At 27.1% G+C, this 27,014-nt stretch overlaps 1 protein-coding gene across 6 annotated transcripts; it reads right to left on the bottom strand.

The window, feature by feature from the left end:
- Window positions 1–259: 259 nt before the first annotated feature.
- On the bottom strand, window positions 260–26,766 carry LOC107436329 (CCR4-NOT transcription complex subunit 3). Of its 6 annotated transcripts, none has more exons than XM_043050024.3 (17): window positions 26,373–26,536; window positions 23,625–23,654; window positions 22,307–22,377; window positions 21,825–21,899; window positions 21,038–21,127; window positions 18,394–18,522; window positions 17,615–17,710; window positions 15,673–15,922; window positions 13,362–13,468; window positions 11,613–11,728; window positions 10,884–11,017; window positions 10,122–10,708; window positions 8,362–8,470; window positions 5,728–5,863; window positions 2,922–3,051; window positions 1,018–1,143; window positions 260–605 (listed from the first exon to the last, which is right to left on the bottom strand). In XM_043050024.3, exons 1-17 carry the CDS (start codon window positions 26,395–26,397, stop codon window positions 507–509), a joined length of 2,310 nt encoding a protein of 769 aa, XP_042905958.1. In that variant the 5' UTR covers window positions 26,398–26,536; the 3' UTR covers window positions 260–506. The 6 variants fall into 6 exon arrangements, with proteins under 6 accessions (XP_042905958.1, XP_042905959.1, XP_015903485.1 ...); XM_043050025.3 differs by having other exon boundaries at window positions 22,313–22,377; XM_016047999.5 differs by lacking the exon at window positions 23,625–23,654 and having other exon boundaries at window positions 22,307–22,380; window positions 26,373–26,766.
- Between the last annotated feature and the right edge of the window lie 248 nt (window positions 26,767–27,014).

The following is a 27,014-nucleotide window of genomic DNA, read 5'->3' as shown; positions in this document are numbered from 1 at the left end:
AATTTAATTAAGAGCATTATTTATTATTAAAAAAAACTAAACAATGTGGAAAGCAAGACCAAATTGTGGGCAGGCTGCTATTTTAGGGTAAGAGCAAAACAAAAAAAATTATATGTTATTTATGTTTAGTTGCTCAAAATATCTACTATAAAAAAAGGTAATAATACATTTGTAGATGAATAAAGCACAGATTTAATGACCTAATCTGCCAAAATTTAGGTTTTAGAGAGTACAAAAAACCATTCAAATATGATATATATATCTATATATATATTTATTCAAATAAAATTTATGAACATAATTTAAAAAATATTGTAGTCTCTAAATAGCAAAGCATGGCAGTCGTGTGATTTATAATAAAAATGAGTTTAATAATTTAAATAATAAAACTGCCAGGCTACTTTCATATTGGAGTGTTGAACATTCTGAGAGAGCTTGTCCAGTTACCAAACAGCATCTGTGAAGTTCAATGAAAGAAACACAAGATGAGCAAATTTAATCACCCATTAGTTCAAGTCGCGGTCTTCGAGATAACGGTATTCGAAGGTGAATCCTTCCTTTTTTCTTTGGCTCCACTTCTCATAGTCAAAATAAATATAAGTTCCCTGGAGGTAGAAAAACAAATGATAACAAAATCTTAAAAGAATTAAAAAAAACAATACAAATATTTTTGAATTCATGAAATAATAAAATTGCAATTTAATTAATAGTGATTTTTTATATAAAAAAAAAATTTCTAGAATTATACTAGTTCCTAAAAAAGTATCATGGTAAATAGTAGACCACAAAATTTTGCAGTCTTAAAGTGGTATAAATTATTGAATTTGTTAAATGAAGAAAAAAGTTGATGCAAATCATCTTTTTTTGGCCAAAAAAATAAAACTTCTTATATTATTCTACTTTGAACAAATATATTCATGTCTATGTTTTTTAATTTTTTTTCAGTATTTTAAGTAATTATTTTTGAATTACAAAAATATATATAACATAAAGTAATTTTTAAAAAATTTTTTTTACCTGTTCAAACTCATCGGTGATTGTTTTAGGTTCCTCATGCCTCTGGAACCACATCATATACTTTGTATGAAACCTCCAAGATTGCTTTTTTAATGATTTAGCAGCTAAATATTGTGCTTTTGTTCCCTGAAACAAAATTGAAACATTAAAAAAAGTGAAATTTTGTTTTATATATTTTTGTTACTTTTTTTAAAAAATCAAAAGTGCTTTGCTCAGTGAATTGAACACTGCCCTAAGAATATCAAGTAATCAAGAAAATAGACATTTTTCATGCCATGTGTCAAAGAAACTATTTTTTTTTTCTGGAAAGATGGGCATTACAATGATGTGGCAGCAAAAGGTAACACTATCCATAATTTAAAATGGGCATTAAAATTATGTGCAAAATTATTTTTACAGCATAAAAAAATTAAGACCTAATATTTTTAAAGCAATCATGGATAAGTGTTGAGACCCCTAATGGCGATGGAACCTAAACAATTTCAACTAGAGCAAAATTAATAAAAATCCAAATAATTTTTCTAATAAATAAAAAATGGAAAAGTTTTTTTCTTAACATAACAACTAACCAGAACAGTCCTAAATCTACATTTTTTAATCACTAAAATAACTTTGTTGACACTGGATTTCATCTTAGGATATTTGAAGGAACATTTGAAAGAAGAAGTCTACAAAATATAAAACTATCTCTTATGAATCTAATAAAAAATGTTCCAGTGTTAATTGTTATGCTTGTAATTAAACTTAGCAACAAAAATGTCTGATGAAAATAGGAATTGTTCAAAAGCAAACATGTCATGGCAAATGCTGCTGTTTTATAATGTATAGAACTTTTATTTTCATTAAGTTCATTATGCATTAATACTTTGGTGAGTTTATTCTTGAATTGTGGGACCTGAGAGATCCCATAAAATACAACTTAAGTTGTCGACAAGGAAAATTTCATTCCTTTAACGATGCTTTCATTTATCTTGTTTATTTAAGAACCAGGAATCTAGTCTACAGTACAGAGTAGTCGGTAAAAATTAAGCGTAGACAAAAAGAAATGTTTCAAATTTGAATACTAAAGCAATGCTGTATAAACAAATGACTTCTGTCACTTCAGAGGTACCAACAATGTTGGACTATCCATCTCTCAACAGGCTATGAAGATGGAATAGTAAAGAGCAGTAATTTTGTAAATTATAGTCAACTCGCCCTCAAAACTGGTAATCTGTTTTTCTGGTCTACTCAAATTAGAAACACTTAACATACTTTAGGTCACTTGATTTTTATTAGATTAAAAATAATTGCATTTGTGAAATTTCATAAAAGCGAGCGATTCTTTATATAAAATGTTGACAAATAGAAATTTTAACCTTTCTTTTTTTTTCATTTTTAAAAAAGGGGCATTTAAAATAACAGAGTTAGGAAGGGCAAAAAGTGCGTATATATATTGCGTAATATTGATTTACTCTAACCTTATTAATTTGAAAATAACCTGTTTTCTTTTTCTTCTTTTTTTTTTGTTCCTATCCAAAGTATATACTGCAGTTATTCTAATCAAAATTGCAACATTGAAAAAATATTTTTTTTTTGGCATATAAAAGAAAAATAATTATGTTATGACATAAGATCATATTAATAAGTGTATTTAACATAATATTTTATTATAGAAATAAATGCCAAAATTGATATAAGTTATCAATTTCAGTTTTAAAAAAAAAATTATTAAAACATTATAATAAAAACCTTGACCTGAACTGAAAAACTTATATTTAGTGAAACAAAATGTTTAAACTTTCTTTTTTCAAGAGCCATAATTTAAATGAGTAAGACATTTATCTGGAGTCTCATTTATATAAGTCATAACTTTTAATTCAAATCTATTTTATTCTCTTTCTTTTATTACATTGGGTGCTTACCTCCATATAGTAAAAAATAAAAAACAGAATTTCTGCAGAAAGCCTTTGGAAGAACTCTGCATGATCATGTTGAGGATAACTTTGTGGATAATATGCTGGTGTAGGACAGGGATTTCTAGGAAGGTACTGCCTACAATTAATTAAAAGAATCATAATTAATTTATGTACATAGATATGTGTATATATATAAAACATACATCACAGTAGAAGCTTTACAATCAGGAACGCATGATAATAAGCAAATTGCAGATATGTGAATACTTGAGTACGTAATATCTCAATGATTATTAACTTATTTTCCAGAAAACACGGAAATTGTTGCAACTGCCGATTAAACTTGAAAAACGTAAATAAATTGGACATGTTCTTCTTAAACCCGAGAAATTTAAAGTAAAATAAGCGGTGGATTGAAATCTTCAAGGCGATAATAAAAGAGGAAAACCAAAAACAACTTGGCGAATGATGGTTAAAAATGAACTAAAAGCAATCAGTAAAACCAGGGTTGGGTTTTTGACGTCAAAAAGTGGTTTTTGACATGACAAGGGTATAATACTGGTTTAAACCGTCAAAAACCCGTCAAAAATGTCAAAAACTAAAGTTTGCCAAAAAAATATATAAACTTCAAAACTACCAACAGTTGCCATGCATTATATTGCAATTTAATTATACTATAGGTAATCAGCAGGTTTTAAAATATTTTTTAATTAAAATTAAGGTAAAATAACAGATTTAAAATCTCAGAAATTTATATTCAAATGCATGTGCAGAAAAATTTTGCACAAAATTTTTTTAAATATTTATATTTTGAAAAAAAAAAATTTTTTTTTTTTGATACTTAAGAAAATTAAAAGTTTATTACTATGCATTTTTGACATATAAGGAACATATAACTAATATTTATAAGGAACTTACAAGTTATGTTGTATAAATACAAACTTGATACAAGTGTATGAAATTTTTTTTTAATGTTATACCGAATATCTTTATTATCCAGATTGTTAATTTGAATTTAAAAGTAGTTATATTTGTGAATAATGATAAATATAATTCATATTGTTTATTATATTTATTTATAATTATTACACTTATCATTTTAAAACAATTTTTACCTCTTAATTTTTTCCCCCACTTGTATTAAGAATACAAATAATGCATATCTTGAAAGCAAGAAGTAATTATTCAACAGCTGAATATTTAGATATTCAACAAAACTATGTATATAGTATTCAGCAAAATGAAATTCACAAGTATTTGGATAAACTAAATTTTCAGCATAGTAAATGAATAGGCTGAATATACTGTAAATCGACACTAACTACTCTGTGTATTTAACAGAAAGCACTTAAATTTGTATTGTCTTATGTTAAAAAGATTATTACGAAGATTTAAAAGAATATTAAAAAGATTTTTCTTTAAAAGATGTCTAATGTGCAAAACTGCTAATGTTTATCTTTAAAAATGTCTAATTTTTAGTATAATCTATACTATACACTAAATTTGGTTATAAATAAATTTCTTAATAATATCACTGCAGATTTTCAATAACACATGAAAATGAATACATAATATTACAAAAGATGTGAGCTTTCAAAAGTACAAGATTTTGGTTACTATTCAAAATATAAGTGTTTTCAAAATTTTAAATTTATTTTTTCTAGAACATATTTAGAAACACTATCCTTTATAAAAAATATATAAATTTTATGTATTAATAAAATTTCACATATAAATATAGGTTTTTGACATTTTCGACATTTTTGACAGTGAGGTTTTTGACGTGACAGTTTAAACCATGGTTTAAACTGTCAAAAACTGTCACATGTCAAAAACCTGCCAACCCTGAGTAAAACATGAAAAGAGGAATGATAGAGGCCTTATAAATATATATATACAGGGTGATTCTAAAAAGATGGGCAAAATTTTAGGAAGTGATAGTACACACCCAAGCAAACAATTTTTATCAAAGAATGCACGGTCAAAAACAAAAAGCTAAGGTGCTGACGCATTTGGAAAGTTGTTTCATGCAAACGTTAAAGGTCCATTCCTGTTGCGAGTTACTGCGCTGTGTTACTTGTCGCTAAGCTTTCGGCTGCTGCAGGGGAAGTTGGTGTGTTTCAGAATGTTCGCCTATCTTGTCTTCGCCGTTGTACAGTGTGCATAGCCGCTGCCAGCCACTGTTTTGAACACTTATTGTAATCATATGCCAATAAATTTGCTTTTATAACTTAACTTTATCGTTCTTTGTGTGTTTTTGCCTCATATAAGAACATAAACTTTGACGCCCTCCAGCGGCTTTGCGTTTCGTTTTTGACCATGCATTCTTTGATAAAAATTGTTTGCTTGGGTGTGTACTATCACTTCCTAATATTTTGCCCATCTCTTTAGAATCACCCTGTATATAATAAAATGAGTAAAAATCATTATAGTTGCCCTCTGTTAATTTATAAAAGACAAAAAACTGAAAAGAAAACGATAAATGGAAACAGTTTTCTTACTTACTAGCACTTTATTATGACAAAATTCCTCATGTTTTATATTACTTTATTTACTGGAAAAAATGCTGGGATATAATGAAAACATCAATAAAAAAAAAGTTTATATAAAAAAGGATCGCTGAATTTGCAAATTCAAAACACTAAAAAGATAAATAGAAAACTTAAACTTAAGTCCACTTCTTATACTCTTTGTCCACTCTTTGAATACAAATATTAAGAAAGTTTAAAGACATATATGCCATTGATAACACATCTGGTTATAAATACCAAATTCATTTAAATTAATTGAATTATAAAAGCAATTTAATCACCTGAGTCTTTCGGAGTCAGATGGATGAGGCATATGCCTTTGAACACCTTCTAAAATTTTAAGATGTTGATAACATTCTTTATTAAGGGCTACAGGACCTAGGGGAGCAACTCCTAATAGAGGTGGAATATGGGCTTCTGAAAAATATATTAGGTCATAATAAGAAACTATTTACACATCAAATTACTTACAAGAAATCTTTTTCTAGGCATAATTTCATACAGCATAATACGCAATATGATTAAACATTAACTACAAATGAAATTAAATTTTAAAGTATAATTATTTTTAAAGCCAGAACTCTATTTTAAAATAAACTTGTTAATTATGCACACAAAAAAAATCTGAAAGTTGAATTTTAGAAAATAAAATTTAACTTAGCTTTCAAATGTAATAAAATCTAATCAAAAGAAAAAAGTAAAGGTATAATTAAAAAAAAAGTTTTTTTATCTGTAAAACACAATATCATTTCTTTAATATATTAAATACTGATTTATATAATGCGTGTAGTTATCATTTAATTTGCATGCACATTCTAAATGCTTAGTGCAGATCTTTTATTGATAATGAACATTTAAAAAATGAGTAGGTTCATAAATGCAACTCTATAATTGAACTTTCAGAATTAAGGCAGACCTTTACATTTCAAATCAAAAGTATTTTTAAAAACTTATTTTATGTAAACTTTTTCTAAAGTCACAAGCATGAATAATTTTTTGTCAAACCCCTAAAACACGACAAGAATAAGTGAAGAACAAACAAGCAAAAAAATAATAATAATACAGTTGAATCTGTTTATCTAGAACCTCTTTATCTCGAACCTCTTTATCTCGAAAACCTCTATATCTCGAAATTTTTAAAATTCCCTACATTTACTGTCTAAAATAAATGTATTTTCCATGTTTATGTCGATTTTTTTTTCTTCAAAACCTCTATTTCTCGAATTTCTAATAATAGAGCACAAATGTCAAAACTTTCCTTATCAGCAGAACTAGTAGACAGAGGAGAATTTCGTGAATCCACAGGAACTAAGGATGAACAGGTTGGGGGTGTTTCTTGGAATTTCAATCACTATGCCTGCACTTCCTTAACTAGAAAGGAATACAGTGATTCTAGTAGTAAGTGAGAGGTTAATGAGTAGTGACCATCAGGGGTTAGCTTTTCACCATAGATAAGAAAGCTAAGAACAGAAATTCATTTTCACCTCAAAATTGCAATCAATGGATCAAAGGATAATTAAGAGTTTTAAAGTGAACTATAGAAAACGATCTATGAGGAATTTGCGATCTTTCTAACCTCAAAAGAATAATTGAAACAAATAAGGTTATCAGTCAAAAATCTTATTTATTATTTTCAGTGTTAAATGTATGTTAAAAAACTGTTATGTAAATAGATGTATGTGGTATAATTAATTTAAAGAAATGTCTATATTTTTCTACTAAAATCAAAGCACTTTTAATCAAATTTCTTAATTAAATTTAATTTCTTTAAAGTACCTGTATAACTTGAAACCTCTCTATCTCGAATTTTTCGCCTTTCCCGTGAGATTCGAGATAAACAGGTTCGACTGTAATATGTAACAAATGAATGTCAATATTTGAAAAGATTTAATTTTAATGAAACGCTGCAAGAAAAGTTAAAAGAATATAACTAATACAGCATCAAACTATTTATACACAAAACAAAATGTGTGCTTCTGTGTGTTATATTCCGCAACTCCCTACAATATAGATAATAATAATTGGTAATAGCTAACATGTTAAAATTTTGAAATAATTTTTGTTTTTCCAGAAAAACAGAAATAAAAAGTTTTCTACACAAGAATACTGTAGATAAATAATGTAAGATTTTAATTTGATGTCTCAGAGAGAATTTTAAAGTTAGGAATTTGAATAGCTTTGTTAATATGGTTACAAAATTAAAAAAAAAAATGAAAATTAATTTTCAAAGAAGAGAAATGCATGAACGAATTTTTAAATTAAATTATAAAAAAAGTACAATCAAACCTCTTTTAACCACCAAATCTGAACTCATGTTAATGTCAGGAAATGAATGTCTTCTATAGAATTTAAATTAGAGAGAACCTCAGAACAGAGATTTTTAAACAGTGGACAAAAGTGACTACAGTTTATTGGTCTATTTTGAAAATAGGATGATTTTTTTTTTTTGGGGGGGGGGTATATTATTAATAGTGGGAGTTAGTTAACTAAACAGAGGTTTAAAAAAACTCCTACTCAAAATAAAACATTGTCAAAGTTTGATACAAGATTCTCTTGTCTCTTAACTTATGAGTTATAAGTTGTCATTGATGTCAGTCTTAATTTAAAGTCTCATTGTACGTAGACAACTCTTTCCTTGTTTTGTTTATAAGTATTTACAATAATTATAAATGTGCTTACAAAATAGATGATTAGAGAACTCAAGAAATAGAGAACTCATATTTTAAATAGGAACCCTTTTTTTTTTTTTTTAAGTAAAAAGTGATCCAGAAATTCGAAAGCCCTGGGTCCTAAGGACACAAGGTTTCCAACGAGAAGCAGAATAACTGAAAATGCAATTATAAACTGATAAGTACATTTTTTATCAGTTAATAGTTGTTTCATTTAAGTATAATAATTACACAGTAGTCAGTTACCTTTTTCAACAGAAGATGGAGATGACGGTGTAGGAAGATGAGTTTCTAAACCTGCATTTAATACAGCTTGCTCTGCCATTGACTTTAAAGAGGACATAGAATCTTCATTCTTAAAAAATAAGGAAAAAATACCTTTAAAAATTACTAAATAAAAATATATTTAAAAAGGAATCTAACAATAGAGTAAAAATTTTAAAAAAACATTGGTGTAAAATTATGTATTATTAATTATTGTTATAGTAATTTTGTAAAAAAAATACAAAAATAACGTTAGTACTAATAATTAATATATTTTTTGTAAGTCCCTGCTTTGGAAATCATCATATTATTAGTTTTGAATAAAATATAGTATTTTTTTTCACCATTAACATCTAACTTATACCAGTCATACTCAAAATATGAAAACAAATTTATATAGATTTTTTATTTGATTAATGTAAAAATTGAGATTCACTATTTTTTCATTATAAGAAAGAGGTAAAGAAAGAAATTTAGAAATAAAAAGTGAAAAAAGTGTTTAGTAAATGAACATCTTCTTAAATAATTTATTACTAAAACTGCTAATATTCGATTATCAGCCAATTTTTGTTGCATATTCGGTTAGGCTGAATAATATTGTTTTTTATTTTTAAAAAATATATCGTTTTATGAGATATTAAAAGAATAGGTGCCAAAAAGTTGACTAATAATTTCCTATAAAAAAATTTCTACACTATGTTAGATGAAATTAAGTCCTAATCCAGGAAAAATACATATTCTTTCTAAACTCCTGGCACCCTTTTATTTTTGCATGAGGTCTAGTTTATCAATTGAAAATTTATAAGTATAAAAAAAGTATTATGTTTAACATTTTTGATTTTTGTTGATATATGTGCCACAGTTGGTGCAGAAAGCAAAAGTGCCTTTTCTAGATTTAATAATATGAGGAAACTCTTTAATGTAACAATCTTTAAATAGTGAGAGGCATTTTTCATTTTTACTCATTTTTTTAAGTAGCTAGTAGAGCAAAGCACACATGCAAATTCTTTTGATGAAAAACAACATATCGTAACTATGCTTTAAACCTTGATTCCATATATATTTCGACAAGTGAAAATCAATTCAACACAAACACAAAATCCAGGCTTCCCAAAACGAGAGTTTCATTTTAGAATGAGCTCAGCTTAAACTGGCATTTATGAAGTCATACATTTTCCTCTCCTTGGATAAAATTTCCTCATCTTCTTCCAACTTTGGACTAGTACCGACTCAGTTGATGCAGAACCGCAAGTTAACATTTTTGTTTTTCTCTCTCTGAATAAAAGCTGCCGAAGCAAGATCATGATTTGTATAAACTTTTTTACAAGGGCACATGGTTTGCAAAGATTTTTATGCTGCATACTGATTTATGTAGGCATTTCGCCCTCCCCCTGAAAACTCATATTTTGCAAAATCCTTCTTTTTAGGAATTTCCCAATTTCTGAATGGAATTTGAGAGATATATTCAGATCAGGAGGAAGCATCAGAATTTGGGAGTTTCCCAAGTGAATCGGGAAAGTTGGCAGCTGTGATAAAATGACAGTAGTTTCACACTCTAATGCTACCCTGAGACTCATGTTAAATTTTGAAACTAATATTTTTATTTTCGCCATTGCTAGAATAGAAGCCACATAAGATCAAAGTTAACATTTCAAATTTAGTACTAAAAATGAAAGCACATGTAAATATTTCAAAAAAGATCAAAAGCATTTTCATGTTTAAAAGTAAATAAATCAGCATACCACTCCAGACAGAGATGGTAAGTTGTAAATCTGACTCGACACTTTAGGAGATACAGGCCCGTTCATTAGCAAACAGTTTATAGTTGACTGCGTAACTACACTTCCTATCACATTGCACGCTGAACTAGGAGGACTGCTTAGTGGCTGCGTCGAACTGCCATTGCGTGTTGCAGAAGAACCAGTGGCGGCAGCTGCACTATATAATGCATTTGTGGCAGTGGAGGAACATGTAATGGCAGATGACGTAGCAGCTATTGAGGAAGGCGGCTTTATCACACTGTCCACACATGCAGATGGGGTTGTGGAGTAATGGACGCTAGTATTTAATGAAATGGAACTTGAGGAGAAATTCTGTAGTTGCTGCTGTTGTGATTGAGAATGTTGTTGAGTAAAATTAGTTCCAGATATTTGATCTAGAATAGCTGTGGTAAACACTGTGGTAGGAGCAGACGTTGTAATGTCAGAATGGTTTAAAATAATTTCAGAACTACTACTTGTAGGAGTATCTACACAGTTCGTCGTGGGCGCACTACTGTTGATGCTGCTGTTAGTGCAATTGCTATTGGTTTCAGAAGTAGAATTGTGAGCTGGGTAAAAAAAAAAAAAAAAAATTATTTTTTAAAAACATAAAGCATTTATAAAATAATAATTTTTAATAGTATTATTTCAAAGAAATTTATTATCACTAAGAAATTTAAGACAGTATATATAATTTCCCCAACTTTCAATTATAATGAAAAGGAGACTAAAGAAGTGAAATACCTTTAGAAGATGACGTGTTACCAGCTGCAGCAATTGCATATGGTGTAGTAGGTGGAGCAGGGGACAAAACAAAATGGCTATTGTGGTGATGATTTAAAGGTGGCGAGCTACAGACACTGCTCTCAGATGAATTACTGCAAACAAATAAAAATTCAATATGATTTTTTTTTTTTTGAAAAATAAAGACAATATAAATTTTTTATTTTATTCATATAAATATTTTCAGAATTGAACTCAGTGAAAAACTTTAAATTGACAGAGAGCAGAACAGATTCTTTAAAATACTATGAAAGTCATTGCCAAGCTCAAATGCTACTTATAACCAATTTTTAAAAAAGTGTTCAATCAACAAAAAATTCAGTATTATACAATATTTAGAAAATGTCTGTATTTTTTTCAACTTAAATCTAACTATAATCTTCAATACATCAATAAGTAAAAAAAATTTACTTAAGAAGGTACCTATTATGTAATACACATAAGACATTAAAACCGTAGACCAGACTCATGACTTTTTCAGTAATCTTTTAAATGTGTTTTACCAAGAATTAAAATATTAATTTCAAAAAAAATATCTACATTAATTCTTCAAATATTCATAAATAATTTGCTTACAACATATTATCGTAAACATAACCAGTAAATAGTTTAAAAATGAATAAAATTTTAATATAGCTTATATCAAGAGATATTATTGAAGAGCATGTAATATTCATAGAAAAATATTACCTGTTATTTCTTGAAACACATGGAAGAGCTCCTTTATTATTTTGTACTGTTGTTAATAAAGATCCAGATGATTGTGCCCTAATTGCAATTGGTTTGACTGGTGTAACTGAATTTTCCTGTAAACAGTTTATTGATTCATTGTAATTTTAGATGAACACGCTCTTTTCACAGGTTAAGACAATGAAAGACGTTTAAGTTATAAATTATATAACACTTGTTTTTCAACTAATATGAAATTTATGTATATATTAAGTTTATGTATATATTAAGTTTATGTATATATTAAGTTTATGTAAAGATTAAGTTTAAGTTTATAAATCTGTATCAAGACTGTTCAAACACAAAAATAATAATTTTCTTCTCTTTCTTGCTCAATCAGAACGGGAGACACTTTCCACAATATTTTAAAGTTTAAATTTTTTCGAGTAATATGAAAATAATAATGAGTAATATTTTCATTTACCAAATATCTTAAAAAAGAAAAATTTTAAGATAACAGCATATTTTTAAAAATCTAAAAACACTAATTGGATAGTTTGACTGCCTTCAATATCCAAGAAAGAAAAAAATAATATAGTGTTATATTTCTTCCTACTCTAATATAATAGAACATTTTTGTATCTATACAAAGAAAGTCTGGTATATAATGATAATATATTATTGCTATTTTGTTAAGAACAAAAAGAGCCGAGAAAAATGAAAAAAATAAAATTTGACACATATATAAAAATAGGTGCAAAACAATAGCTCTTAAAATAAATGTTTCTGACGACACCATACACAATCATTTTAATCAGACAGAGTTCTCCCTAGGAATAAAAAAAGGGCAGGATGCTACCTCTCAGAAAAGGGCACTATTATAAATTTTGAAGGGTACTAATTTAACACCATAAAAATTCATCAAAAATCCAACAACAACAAAAATTTTGAAATTATCCTCTTTTACTATTTCATGTGTATATTTCAAAAAATAATTCTCTCTCATAAAATAATAATTCGGCATAAAATAGATAATCTCTGGGCATAATTTTCTTTCAAAAGTAAACTAAAAAAAATTTATTAATTGCTAAACAACTTGAAAGATTTTTATATAATTCAAGCTATAAATTATAACAAAATGAGCATTTAAAGTTGTATTTTAAAAGTTATTTATTTAAAAAATAAAAAAAATTTACCAGTGTTTAATTATTATTTAAACAGTGAAATAAATTTTCTTAAAAATGGAATATAAATAAAATAGCAATGGTAAGAGATGGCGGCTTATTTCTACGAAAAGGACAAAAAGGGTGCATTTACAGGGATTAAAAGACAGGCAGGGTGGAATGTCCTTCTAAAAGCATTTAAGGAGATTACTGAATTCGACACAGAGTATTTAAATAAGTTTTAAATTATCATATTTTCATAAAATATATCAATATATCATCTAGTATTCAAATAAAGGGTTTAATGCTTGCGTTAAAAAAACATTTATTTTTATATGTGATATTAGTGTGTAACTGCTTTCTCAAATAAAATTATTAACACATTTTTCTTTTTTACTTGGATATGATTACAATATCCCAACCTATACCAATCACTAACTCAAGTCATCTCTACAATAGATATAAATAAAAGACTGTAATAAAAATGTTATGATAATACGGCAGATAAATTATAAAACATTTATGCCTAAAAAAAATAGCAAAACTCCTTACAACCGTGACATTTAATGGAATATTTTACATGAAAAATCAAACTGGAATTACTTACTTCACTATTTGACTTGGAATGATTTGTTAATAAGCAAGGACTAGGAGAAGGAGAAATGGAGTTCGTAGAAGTGGGAGAATTAGACCGCTGAGAACATTCATCATCACCTAAAACGCACAAACATGAGCTTCATTGAAAGTAACATCAAAGGACTATACATTATGACAGCTTTTATAATTACTGAAAATTCAATTAAATATGCTAAATGTAGATGATAAGTCATCAATAAAATTAGCATTTTTTTTAAAAGCACATCCAACAACAAATCAGCACATATTGTGAAGAAGATAGATCGTATATATAATTCCTTCTACTATTCAAATTTTGTAACTGTGTGATTTAAAACAAAAATCTTATTGATCATTACTTGCTATTTTAGTATGTTGTCTTAAAACAGTTGTGATCTTGGCCTTTTTCTAAGTTTATGCATAGTTGTCATTTTGGGAGATCATTTTTGCAGAAGGAACATGATACGAGAGAAAATGAAGAAAAACAGTACCATATAAGATAATTTTATAGCATAGTTTTTGCTATAAATGAATTTCTGAGAGATTAGTATATTATAATTTTTCAAAAAAGAATTATTTTCAAAAAATGATTATTTAAATTTTTTTGTTCTGCTGGTTCCGCTAATTCCATTATTGAAAGAAAGAAGACAAAAAAAAGAAAGATTATCAAGGAAAAGATATATAGCTACCATTTACGTGTTGTATTGCTTTGAAAAAACTAGCTTTTACTATTCACTAATTGTAAAATATAGAACAATTTTCAGAATTTGGATTCAAACCATTGTCTTGCCAGGAAAAAAAACAATTCCAAAATACTCTTATTTTTTTATTTCTACAGCGGTTTAACTAGAGTAGGCTGGTTTACACCAATGGGGGTTTCAACCAGGGTTAAAACCGAGTCTGTCTTTTTTTTTTTTTTTAATAAAATCTGTTTAAAAAATAAGTTTTTTATTGATATAATTTCTTTTTTAAAACTTGAATATAGCCAAATGAAAAAAAGATGGAAGTTTTTCTACTCTTTTATAATTTTGAGTTTATTTGTTAATGAGAGTTTCGGTTACTACATTAACTTGCAATGTTTACATAGAATTGAGTCTCTAGAAAGAAAAAAAAAAACAATGTAAAATAAAAGGAGCAAATATAAATTAAATTGTGAGAAGTCTCCTAATAATTCTTCCAATAAAATAGATTACAACTAATTTAATGTCTCTGTTAGCTTTTAAAATTAGTTAACTCATGTAATTGTTAAGAGAGTAAAAAGTTTCTTAATTTATTATTACTTAATTTATTATTAATTTATCTATTATTATTTATTATTTCTATTTATTATGCTGCAGTTAAAAGTATAAATGGGAATGAGGTACTTTCCAAATTTTATTTTTTTAGTTTAATTTTAGAATTATATAATGTAATGTTAGAAATTTTATGGTATATATGTTTATATTCATTACAATATTTTCAAGTTGCTATTTTTATACTTTATTTAAAAAAATGGTTTAAGTTCAAAATTCTTTTAAAATATATCTTTTTTACTTATTTAATGAAACATAACTCTGCTATTTTATATTTATGCAGTCATGTATTAGTATTTAAGTTTCCTTTTCATCATTTTATTAACTTAAATATTTCTTAATTAAAACAAATGTGACTTTAGTATCTCATGCTCTTTTACTTTAAAATTTGTATTGATTCAAAAGAAAAAGAATGTTCATCCAAGCAATTAATGTTACAAAATATATACTGCAAAGAATAATGTTAATGCAAATAATGCTGAAACATAAAATTTTTATATACAATGAGCATCCAAGGAAAAACTATTTTTACACGCCCTGCAAAAATAGATAGTATAAGCTTATTTACATGTTGAAATAATAAATAAGTCGTAAAGTAATGAATAAGCACATTTAAAATCTTTAGTTATTACATATTTTTATCATATTTGTATATTTATGGAATAAAAATGAATTATTGTTTTTGAATTATTTATTTAAAATATTAATCAATTGTTAAAGAGATATCTGTAAAATGTTACTCAATAATTTAGTTACATTTAATTTAAGGCTTAAAATATTTAAGTATTTTTTTTAAATAAATAAACAAATAAAATAAAAATTTTTTTTAAAAAACTTGGTTAAAACTGTAAACCCAAAATATCTGGTTTGGATTTTTTTTTTTCCTAGGCCCATCCTTATAAAAATTAGTATCAGCTAATATTATCAAACCTAAGCTAATGTAAGAAATAATTTTAAAAATATCTCATGTCTATCTAAAATGACAAATAATAATAATTATAGGAGCCTTACTACAAAGTCTTGCTTTTGATAAGAATTCTTGCATATCTTCTAATTCAAGGTCTTCATAAATAAACTCATTTTCTTCAAAATCTGGATCTTGACAGCTTTCAATATAATATTCTACGTCCTCTTTTATTTTCTTAATTTGGTCAACATCAACAGTACTATTATCTAGCATTCGCATTAAGGTTTCTAATTGCTTAATGTGATATCTATGTTTTTCTATCCAGCCTTTTAGTTCTTCCGTCCTGTCAAGCTTCTACAAAAATTAAATTAACATGATTAAATCATTATTAAAAAATATTATACATTTCATAACTAGAGCTGTGAAGTCTGAATCAAAGACAATTTAGCAGGAGGCAACCCCAGTTAGTTAAAAGTTAAGTTCTATAGATAGAAAATAAAAAAGCATTTGACCTCATGAAAATTATTTAGACAAGTATTTATATGTGAACAAAAACATCACTAAATATGGTGACTGTTTAAAATATAACGTAACACAAAAATAAATTATTATATTTGAATGTTTTGATCTGAGGCTTGATTTAAATCTTTTAATGCATAAACTCCAAAACAAAATTTATTGTCTAGGCGTCAAAGCCTAAAGTCATTTGTATTTGCTTCCAATTTTAAGAACATTAGCAAAGAAATCTTTTTCCAACAAGACGTTTAAACATTAAAACCTCTCCGGAGCAACCACTCTCTGTCCTGCAGTAAAATGGTCATTAATAGAGGTGGTCGTTCTTTAGGGTCGTCCTTCATTAACTTCAAAATGTTATTGAAAGTACATGAATTTTCACAAGCAATTTTAAGTTCTCCCAGTGGCTTTTTGGCAAAGGAAATACCACTAGTATTGGCGTCATGAAAACCGGATTCATGAATAAAATATAGCGTCAACTAAAATGACCTTCACTGATATAATTATGTGTAAAAATAAAATTATCAATTATAAATTACAGAACTGTTCAAAACAAATAAACAATTCTGTTTTTGTTTAAATTTGCTTTTAATTTTATATCGTAAAACTTAGTAAGGTTTGCTTGAAACGAGTAGTTTTTTCTAAAATAACTTCTATTTCAAATTAAACTTTCAACTCGTACTGAAGTGAGAGTGAAACATATTTTTTAAAATGGCTTAACACAATTTCAACCATACATAGCTTTTAAAATCAATTTCAATTACTACAAACTATTAACTGGTCCATTCATTGCGTTCCCACAGTATTTAAAATTTAAGCATATGAAAAATGAATCTAAAGATAATCTAAACAGATTTTCTGAATATTGCAATATTATAGAAAAGATGATTTACTGCCTATGATGTATTGGTTAACACATCAGCTTGTTAGAAAATTCATATATTATTAATTTTACTTAAAAAATATGTAAATATAATAACCAGTAAGAAGCAGAGCATTTGTTATACGGGGATAGAAAATAACAAAGCTTGTATAATTCTTTTAAAATAAAAATTTTCCCTAATGGACTATTAGTCTAATTTTCATTTTGTGACTTAGCAAGTTATGGCTAACTGAGCTTAAAGCCAAATTGTAAATTTTTTCCTCATTAAAGTTCTCATCTTTGCTCTGAACACAAACAAAAATCAATGAAAAAAATCTGAAGCATACAGAGAGATTTTACCTTTCTCAAGCATACACAAAGCCAAGCTTGTTACATAATAAAATGGGTTGAACCTTTTTCCTAACTTCTGAGATCACCTAACTTATGAAGCAAACACAAAACTTCAAATCAAAACAGTTAAAATGCTCCACCTCATTCGCATTGTGCATTATTACCTCCTACTTAAATTTCTTACCAAAAAAATTTTTTCTGTCTATTCAAATTGTCATATTGAATTATATGTAATTAAGCAGAAAATTTGCTTTTATTAAGCTATTTTTAATGACAAATATATATATAACTGAACATATAAAGTGCTAGAGAGAACTTACATCTTTATCAATTTTTTTCTTTTTTATAACTATACTTAAAGACTCAACTTCACTTTCAAATTGATCCAATTGAATATTAAGACTTTCAATCGATGCCTGAAAAATAAAAACATACCAAAATAAGAGTGTGTATAGACGCATTTAATAATACGAATACATGTGCATTTGATATGAAACTTCATAAAATATTGATTACTTATTGTAATTTGTTTAAAGAAAACACTATTATACCTAATATGTAAATTTCAACTTTCCCTCACATACAAAATTTAACATTAAATTTTTCTACAAATCGAAAAAATTAATGAGACGAAACAAAGTAATAATAAATTTGACGATTCAGCTAATAAAGAGATTTTGAAAATTTTTCAAAATCATTAAATATAAAAAGATAAAATAAGGTTTAAAAAAAATTCATGCAAGAGAAATTGAAGTATATAAAAATAGTCAGAGCTACTTTTCTAACTCGAAATGAATATATATCTATAAAAAGGCAATACATATACCTATAAAAAAAGTACCATAACTAAAATAAGGTACTTAATTTGTTTAATATTCAAGTGCTTCAACCCCTGCATGCCACCATAGTTACCAGTTTCATTTTCAGGAGAGCAATAAAATTAACTGATTAGAAACTGTATTTTGGATCCTTTCCTTTAGCCCAAACTGAAAGTTTCAAATTTCTTCAAAACATAAACTGAGTCAAACACAAAATGGTAGTAGTTTACTTTAATAATTACTCTTGATAGCTGAATTATGATAATATAGTTAAGACTTACCGCTAACCAATTAGTAATTTCATCTTTTTCTTTTTGTGCAGGATCTAATTTTTGCGCAGCACCAAGACCTTCTTTAGAATAAGCTTTTGTTTTTGTTTCTCGTTCTACTACCTTAAATCTCTCCATTTGCTAAAATTAAAAATAAAAAAATTTACACTAACCTCTGGATACCATTTTTATTCAGTACAGGGTAATCAATAATTTTATCTTGGGGACAAATACACAATAAGACCAGGAAAATAAAATGTTGCTGTTTTGCAGTTTTACATTCAAAATACTAAGTTTACTTATGGTCAAGAATTTAAAAAAAAATTAGAAAGTGCAAATTTTCTGACAGCAATTTTAAGAAAAAGTGTAACGAGGCACACCAAAAAAATTTAGATGTAAGGATTAAATTTTCTCTTACTAAGGTAATCTTTGTCTAATTCAGGAATGACTGGCTTGCCTGAAGGCTTTATTTAGTTTCCCACAAACAGAAAATATATATATATAAACAGTTCAAAAATTTATGTACCCATCAAAAAAATACATTTGGGGTGTTCTGCCAGTCAAAGACTGACATGTTTCATTTTCCTAAGATAAATTCAGAAAGCCCATAAAAAATATGTAAAACTTAAAAGCTACCAGATTAAAAACTTCATTCAGAAACATACAAATAGGAAATAACAGTCAACCTATTTCAAGTGCTCAAAAATAGGTGCCTATTTTCAAGACTAGCCAGACGCTGCTTACTGTTTTCGAATCGGATAATCTCAATATTAAACTCACATAGACATTGAAATCCCAGCACACAAAATGCATTTCCTAGCACACAAAAATGCATTTTAAACTATTTGACAAGAGTTTTGCTTTATTTATTACATGTTATAAGATGTTTACTAACAAAATGGCTTTACTTAAGATAATACAAAAATTGTGATACCAAGATGTTTTGCAATAAAAAAGAAAGGATTTGTATGAAAATTACAAATATTTCTTTAAAATTCAAGATATAATCAATTTTCTTAAAAAAAATACATTGAATAAAAAATACAAAAAAAAAATAATAATACAAAAAAATTAATTTGAATTAAATATTATTCAAAACGTTTTCCTAGTTATCATCAATTCGCAGGAAAAAAAAAAATTTCGACATATAAAGTGCTTAAGTGAGGAGAAGGTAATTACATTTTCGCATGCAATTACAATTTAAAACTGTCTTAAAATTTTTTCTTTTCTGATTGTTGAGTTGTATATTGAAATATATGATCTTAATGAAAAATTTATCAGCATTTAGTTAATTATGATATGACTTTTTCCTAGTTGTCTTAGGTAAAAGTTAACATTTTGAGAAAAATCACCCTTACATTGTAACTAAACAAGTAATAAATAGCTACTAAACATTTAAGTTTTATGTTAGAAGCTAATAATGCAGTCCCATTGAGGATTTAGGAATAAAAATTTTTAATATTTTTGAGAAAACTCAGGTTTTTCATCAAATACCTGGGTTTTTGATGGAAAACCGAGATGGGCTAAGCTTCTTTTTTTTTTTCAAACTCTGACAATAATGACAATTTAAAATAACAAATGAAATAGTTGTTGAAGTGAACTTGTTGTTATAAGCAATTATACATATTTAATGCTAAATTGGCAATAAAGAACTAAAAAATAAGACTTTTTACATCTTTCTTTTTATTTCAAACAACTATTTATGTTTGAAATACAGATTTAGAGTAGACTCCTTTTGCATTAAGATTGTAAATTGAATTACATAACTGCGTACTTAATGAAAGGCACAAATGCCTATGACATTAACAGGGTGCATAGCCAAATCTTTAAACAAAAAATAAGCACCTTTTAAGTAATTTTTAAGCACTCAAAAATAATTTTAAGCACTGTATGCATTAACAAAATGCAAAAAAAAAGTTTTAAAACTTTACATAATCATGATAAAATAAGTTTTTGACACGGAACTCTTTTCTTGATTATATTAGCCATTGAAAAGTGATCGAGATATTTTTCGCCTCGATTTCAGTTGGTGGAAAATGAAGCTTGAATTTGAGAATATCTAGCAAAATGCAGTAGAGTTGCACATGAGAGTGCAATAATCTCGCCGAACCCAGCTCAGTAGACGTACATGCAGACTCACAAGTATTTCATCAAACATGTAAAATGATTGCCACTTTCATACGCTATGGACCGACGGTATTAGCCAAAATGGATTGTGGTTGAATAAATTATAAAAATGTTGAATAGAACAATGTGAAAGCAAGATTTTGCATAATACGAGGCGAAAATTGACATGGTTAAGAAAAAAATCTCATTTTTGAAAAGGGAAAATTAGGCACTTTTTACCCAATGAAAAAAGCACCTGGAAAGGCTTTCAAAAAACGAGAATTGAAAATAAGAGCTTTAAGCACTTTTAAAAATGCTATGCACCATGCTTAAACAAGTTCTTGAAAGAAAAAAAAACTTTTAAAAACTAAGTTTATACAAATAGAATTAAAAAAGAGAAATTATTTCCGTTTTTGACAAATCAAAAATGAAAAATTTTATGTCTGTATGTCTGTTGCAGGTTTTCTATCCTTGAAAAGTTGAAAAAACAAAAATTATTACTCTAGCTACATATATTTGTAAATATATACATAAAAACAATATTTTGTACCGTTTCAATGAGTTTCCTATTTTCCAACAGTATCCTTTTATCTTTAATTTCACTGGATGCCATCCATGTTTTAATCTGATCTCGTAGCCTCTAAACAAAATATGAATACAAATGGTTTGAAAAAATAATGAACACATTTTTATTATTCATTGCATTATCTTTATTACTGTTTTTGATATATTTAAACTAAAATATCATTTAAAGGTAGAGATTAAATTAATTCTGCAGCCTAGGGAAAAAAGGCTATGCATTGGAAAGCAATGAGAATAGAAAATTCTGAACTTGTTTTTTATGAAAAATTTTTATGTTAATTTTTAAATTTTGCGTAACTTATAATCTATTGTTTTCTTAAACGATTTGCAATACAAAATAAAACTTTAAAGTAGATTTTTTTACATAATAGCACAAACGACAGAATTTCATATTTGTTAAAACACATATATAAAACACATTTTAGGTAAAAATGTTACAGTAACTTGTGTAGAAATTTAAAGCAAAGATAAAACAAATTTGAGAGAAAATATGACAGCAGAGTTCTTTTATTATGATATAACAATTTTTCTTTAAAAAAAAAGGTTTTTCTTTTTGAACATTGTGTTTTACAAAAAATAAGACTTCTAAATATTTGGCTCTTTAAGAGAACTATATAATTCACTAACTAGATCTCACCACATTTTTCAAAATTCACTGAAACATTTCATTAATTACATTGGAAATACACATAAAAACCCTAATAATTAAGTAATTATAAAAAATTTTATTAGATAAATATGACACAAATTATTACCTGTAGTTTCTTAATTTCTTTTTTGAGATCTGCTTCATACTTTTCTTTCTGGTTCGTATTAGTAGCATTATGAACCTGAAATGGAAAAGACTCTTTTAATAACAACTATTAACAAAAAAAATAATGTCACTTTATATTAAAAATATTAAATTTATTCCAAATTTTTTGAGGGCATCCAAGATAAAAAATGAATAAAAATATATCTAGGATAATTTAACTTAGAATTATCTCTAAAGCGAAAAAAATTATTTTTCTCATATCTTATTCTCCAAGTGATGACTAACAATATGAGGAAAAAAATATTTAATAGTTTGATCGATTATTTAGTAAAAGAATAAATACTAATTCAATCTAAAAAATATTTTTGAATGTTTTTTAAGACGTATTATTTCTACAACAACATTTAAATCATTCCATAACTGCTCAAGGAATCAATAAAAATATAAAAAAACATACTTTTCAACAAAGAAAAGAATACTAACTTTTACCTTTTGCCAGATGTCTTCAAATGTTTCAACGCCTTCACTGACTTTCTTCAGACACCGGTCGATTTCTCCTAGTTGGAAAGGGTTCCAAACACTAAATACCCATTCAATAATAGACACAACAGAATACAAGTAAAAATTAAAAATAATATGTTTCTTTTCATACTACAAAAACATCGGCAAAACGAAACTGAACGAATAATTAAATGAAAACCCAACAAATTTAGATTAATGACGCTAGTGCTTAACTAAAATATAAATAAAAGTAAACCAAATATTTATCTTCTTTTATTTTTGGCATAATTTACTTATATAACAATCATCATTACATGTTAGAACTTGAGATATTATAGGAGTTTAATTAGGAAAAAGTTTGAGTCTGTAAACGAATCTTTTTCAAAATTATTTTATTGTCACGATGGACCGTGAAAATGGAGAAATTACCCCTTAACAATAATTTTTACTTGCAAAATAGATCTTTCATAAAATTATTTCCTTATAAAACAAAGTAGATGAAAACATCAGTGAGTTAGTTTTAGTTAGTTAGCAAGAGTCGCTTATGGCTATATAACAAAAGAATAATCTGTTTTGAATTTAAAGTTAAATTGATGTATGGGCAATTCCATGATACAAAGGACAACATAATAAATATTTCATAGCATTCAACCATTAACAAATTTTAGTTTTTTCTTTTTTTAAACTAATTTAGACATAAAATCCAAAATTATAGTTTTTAAGTATTTTGTAATAATAATTAAAAATATTTATTAGAATTTTAATAGTTTTTATTTGTAACATCAGTCGCATACAAATTGTAACATCAGCCACAAGAGCTTTTCTCTATTTGCCACTTTTTATCTGCCATTTCAGACATGAGTTAGATAGATATGAGTATAAGTTATCATGAGAAATATTTCCAATTGATAACATCATTAATTGATAATTTTAGATATTATAACACTTTAAAAGACATAGTTTTAAGTTGTTTTTTTCTTAAGTACCTTATTTCACACAATTGGGGGTATAAAATGTACATTAATGTGCAGTTATTCAAGGGATTACTTAAATACCTGCTTAGAAAAGTTTAATGGCCATAAGGGATTAATATTTCTTTGCTTCCAACTTTAAAGCAGATGTTTACACAATTCTCAGAATAACTGAACACTAATATTTTCAAATCATTCATATTTCGTAAAATAACACATTTTGCAAAAAATAGAATAAAATTAAATAAATAATAACTTTCCATTTGTATTTAGAACAATGAACCCACTATTGATAGTGGCATTTAGATTCACCAGTACTGGAAGCTTACCAGAAATTTTATGAAGCTTGGGTCCACTAACTATAGGGATAAAGAAATATAGTATAAAACTCGTTGTATATCTAATTCAATCTAAAAGCGGTTTCAAATTTTTTAAAGGATAAAGATTTAGAACATGCTTAAAACCATTTTCTGTTTTTTTCCAATGTTTGTCATAACAGTGGCTAATAGAAACAAAATTTCTCAAATTAGTAGATGAAGTTAGAAATCATCAATTTTCTTTCTTGAATATATATGTAACATTTTGAAATAACACATTAATTTTTATAAAATAACTGCCTAAAAATAAAAAAATACAAGTCAATATTTTTAGGAAAGAACTCAAACATACAATATATGTTTGGAGATACAAAATTCTGCACCACGAATTTATAAATAATTCATGGCTCAAATCGTCATGTTTGTTCATTGAAAGTTTTTAATTTTATTTAAGTCTGCTTAAAAGTAAACAGCACGTTAGAAGTAATAGCCCTACTACAGCCTGTTATGGGCCAGAGGATTAATCAAACTGGCACTCATCGATCTGAAGCTGGGTGGGTTTCAAGCTGCCACTGAGAATTGAACCTATTCTCCATTGGGACAGTTCAGTGCCTTAACCACTGAACGATAATAGCTAAATAAGTATTGATACTCAGAGGGATAAAATATGTTCGAATACCCAATCGAGGTTTATGGTCGTAAATTTTTTTTTTTTTCAAAATATTTATTGTAGAAAAAATTTGCAGCTTCACAAATTATAAATTATTACTAGCTCAATATACTTTGATTTCTATTATTTTTAGCACATATGCTAGTTTATTCAAGAATTTTTTTAAAATAAAATTTTTTTTCTTTGTTAAAAAGAGCTTTGCAAAGAAACTTGACTACCTAAAAATATTTTGAAAAGCTGAGAATTTACTAAACATTTTAAAATGCTTAGCTTTAGTTGCTTTTCTTTTTATGTATGTAGTGAGAGAGAAGCTTAAGGGAGACAAATCTTCTTATTAACTATTTCTCTTAACTGTAAAAAATTTCTTAATAAAAAAAACTGAGCCATTGCCACAATTATAAAAGAAAAAAAATCTTTGATAAGATAAGCCTAGCTTAAGTCTGACATGGCCATAGGCTCAGTAAGATTTTGAGTAGGCTTGGACTCGTGATAAAATTTGAAAGTTTATGAAATCAGAAACTTTTATGAAACAGTTATTGAGCATAAAAAATTTAAATCAATAAGGTATAAAAAAAATTACAGAGATCAATTAAATTAGTTTGGTGCTTTTGTTTTGTGAGGATTATACTGATTGTCAAATGAGAAGTTACTTACATTTAGCTTAAGATTTGGATTTTTTTTTTCAATTGGAGTTTCATTGGTTTAGTTTTTCTCTTCGCTTTTTGTTTTACAGGTCAGTGATAAACAAGTTTCAGGGAGATTTCCAAATCTTGATCTCTGGCAGAATAATTGCCAAGTCTTGGAAACTTCCGGGCAGTGGCCCGCAAAAAACTTTAATAAAAAAATTACTGACAGGGGCCAACTCGAAAGGTACAATCTCTTAGCCACTCCTAGGCAAACATCTACGCGTTTTTTTTTTCCTAAAAACTTTGCAAGTTGGCACCTTGGCAATTGTAGTTGGCGCAACCGATCACGATACGGTAATATCCCCCAAGTTTTAATGACCAATCTCCCTGTTTTAACATCAAAGGCCTAGTGGCGAGAATTCAAAATTTGGCCTTTACCCAAAGTATATTTTAAATTCTAAGTAATCCTAGGTATCTCATGCTCAGGTGAGTTCAGATTAAAATTCTCAATACTCGGGTGAGTCTGGACCTCTAAAAGCAAGATTGAATTCATCTCTAGTGAGAGACTTTCTCGTTATCTTTCTTATACGCTGCTCTTCTTTTCTTTACATTGTATTTTCCTGCTGTGACATTGAAGCCAAGAATTTTACAGTGAGTCAGCAATGGAGATGTATTTTGCCTCGGCAGGTTTAGTAGAGGTTCCAACCAAGGAAATATTGCAGCTCATTAAAATACCCATTTTTTTTAAATTCAGACAAACAAACAAAAAACTTAAATTGTAAATTTAATTACACAAAATTTAATTTAAAAATTGCAATCTTAAAAAGGGCTGTGTCCTTTAATAAATGTGAAGAGAAATGAAGCCCCCTCGGTTCCACGGTCCCTACAGTTTAATAACCTTAACTCTGATGCTGTATTAATATAATGATAAGGTGGATTAAATACAAAATTAAATATTTCATAACAAAATTAATGTAAAGAATTTAATGATCTAAAACCTCCTCAGTCATGATTAACTAAGAACTTAGGATCTAAAAAAAATAGTTAAGTAAGAAATTTCCAGACTAATATTTTGAAAGCTAAAACTTGGGCAAAACAAAATTTCTTGCTTACTACAGAACAGGCATGTCCCAAATAAAATTTTAAAAAATAGCTCTTCCAAACATAAAACCTGCATGAGTTGGGGGAACATATATTATGACCTTTTGTTTGACAGCATATGTAAAACAAAAACAAGACATAACACAACAGTGATTTTTGCACATTCATAATTTTTACAATTTCAGTGCAACTGTATTCTACAATATTGCATTAAAATCGAAGCTATACATAGGTGTTAATAAAAACAGTGATGAAGTGATCTTCATAAAAAGTTGTCAACTTATTTATATTTGTGTTTATGATAGTTCAATTTTCTAAAATGTAATGTAGTCAACAGATATTAATTCTGAAGACACAACAAACCTTGTTGTTTTCTCCGATCAGCCATAGCTATGTACAGGCATGTAAAAGCGTCTGTAACATAGTAATTAGACAAAAGCACGTTCTTCAGAGTGATAAAATTAAATAACCCTGAATAAGTTTAGTTTCGTTATAAATTAGTTCGCAACCAAAATGGCTACCTCTTAGATTGGACTGTTTTTTGTATTAATGCGCAAAGCTAAATCCTTGTTTTGAGCTAAAATCAGCAATGAATTTCTCTCACAGTTCTTCAGAAGTACATATATAGTAATTTTAGACCAGAATATTTCAAGCTTTACATATGTTTAAAACGTTCTTTAAGTAGTTTTTTTTTAAACTCGGATGTATACATATGTAAAACGTCCCAACTGTTTTCATTCATTGTTTTGGTTGCTGGACAACCAACTTCACTTAGCTTCTCTTCAACTAATTAATTTTTTTCTTTTTGCATTTATTTCTAGTTATTAGAGATAAATAAAAAATAATGATATGAACAGTCTTGATTTAAAATTTAATTCTTGAAAGGACATTTTTCAAACCCAAGCAAATGTGATTATTTTAAAAGTCATTATTTCAGCATGGTTTGTCAGTTTGTGCACTCTTCGATTTTCGAAAAAACAAAAATGAGCAACTAAAAGCGTACCA

This window comes from Parasteatoda tepidariorum, chromosome 3 (genome assembly GCF_982258835.1).
Source record: "Parasteatoda tepidariorum strain Cologne lab strain chromosome 3, Ptep-v5.0, whole genome shotgun sequence".
NCBI classification, from domain to species: Eukaryota; Metazoa; Arthropoda; class Arachnida; order Araneae; family Theridiidae; genus Parasteatoda; species Parasteatoda tepidariorum.
This window is presented reverse-complemented; position numbering and strand designations above follow the sequence as displayed.

Coding starts and splice junctions, on each gene's coding strand:
- LOC107436329 (XM_043050024.3), bottom strand. CDS start 26,397: ATGGCTGATCGGAGAAAACAACAAG. Junction 17,711..18,393: donor AAATTACTAATTGGTTAGCG/GTAAGTCTTAAC, acceptor TTTATTTTTCAG/GCATCGATTGAAAGTCTTAA. Junction 13,469..15,672: donor ATCAAAAGCAAGACTTTGTA/GTAAGGCTCCTA, acceptor TGTGCGTTTTAG/GTGATGATGAATGTTCTCAG.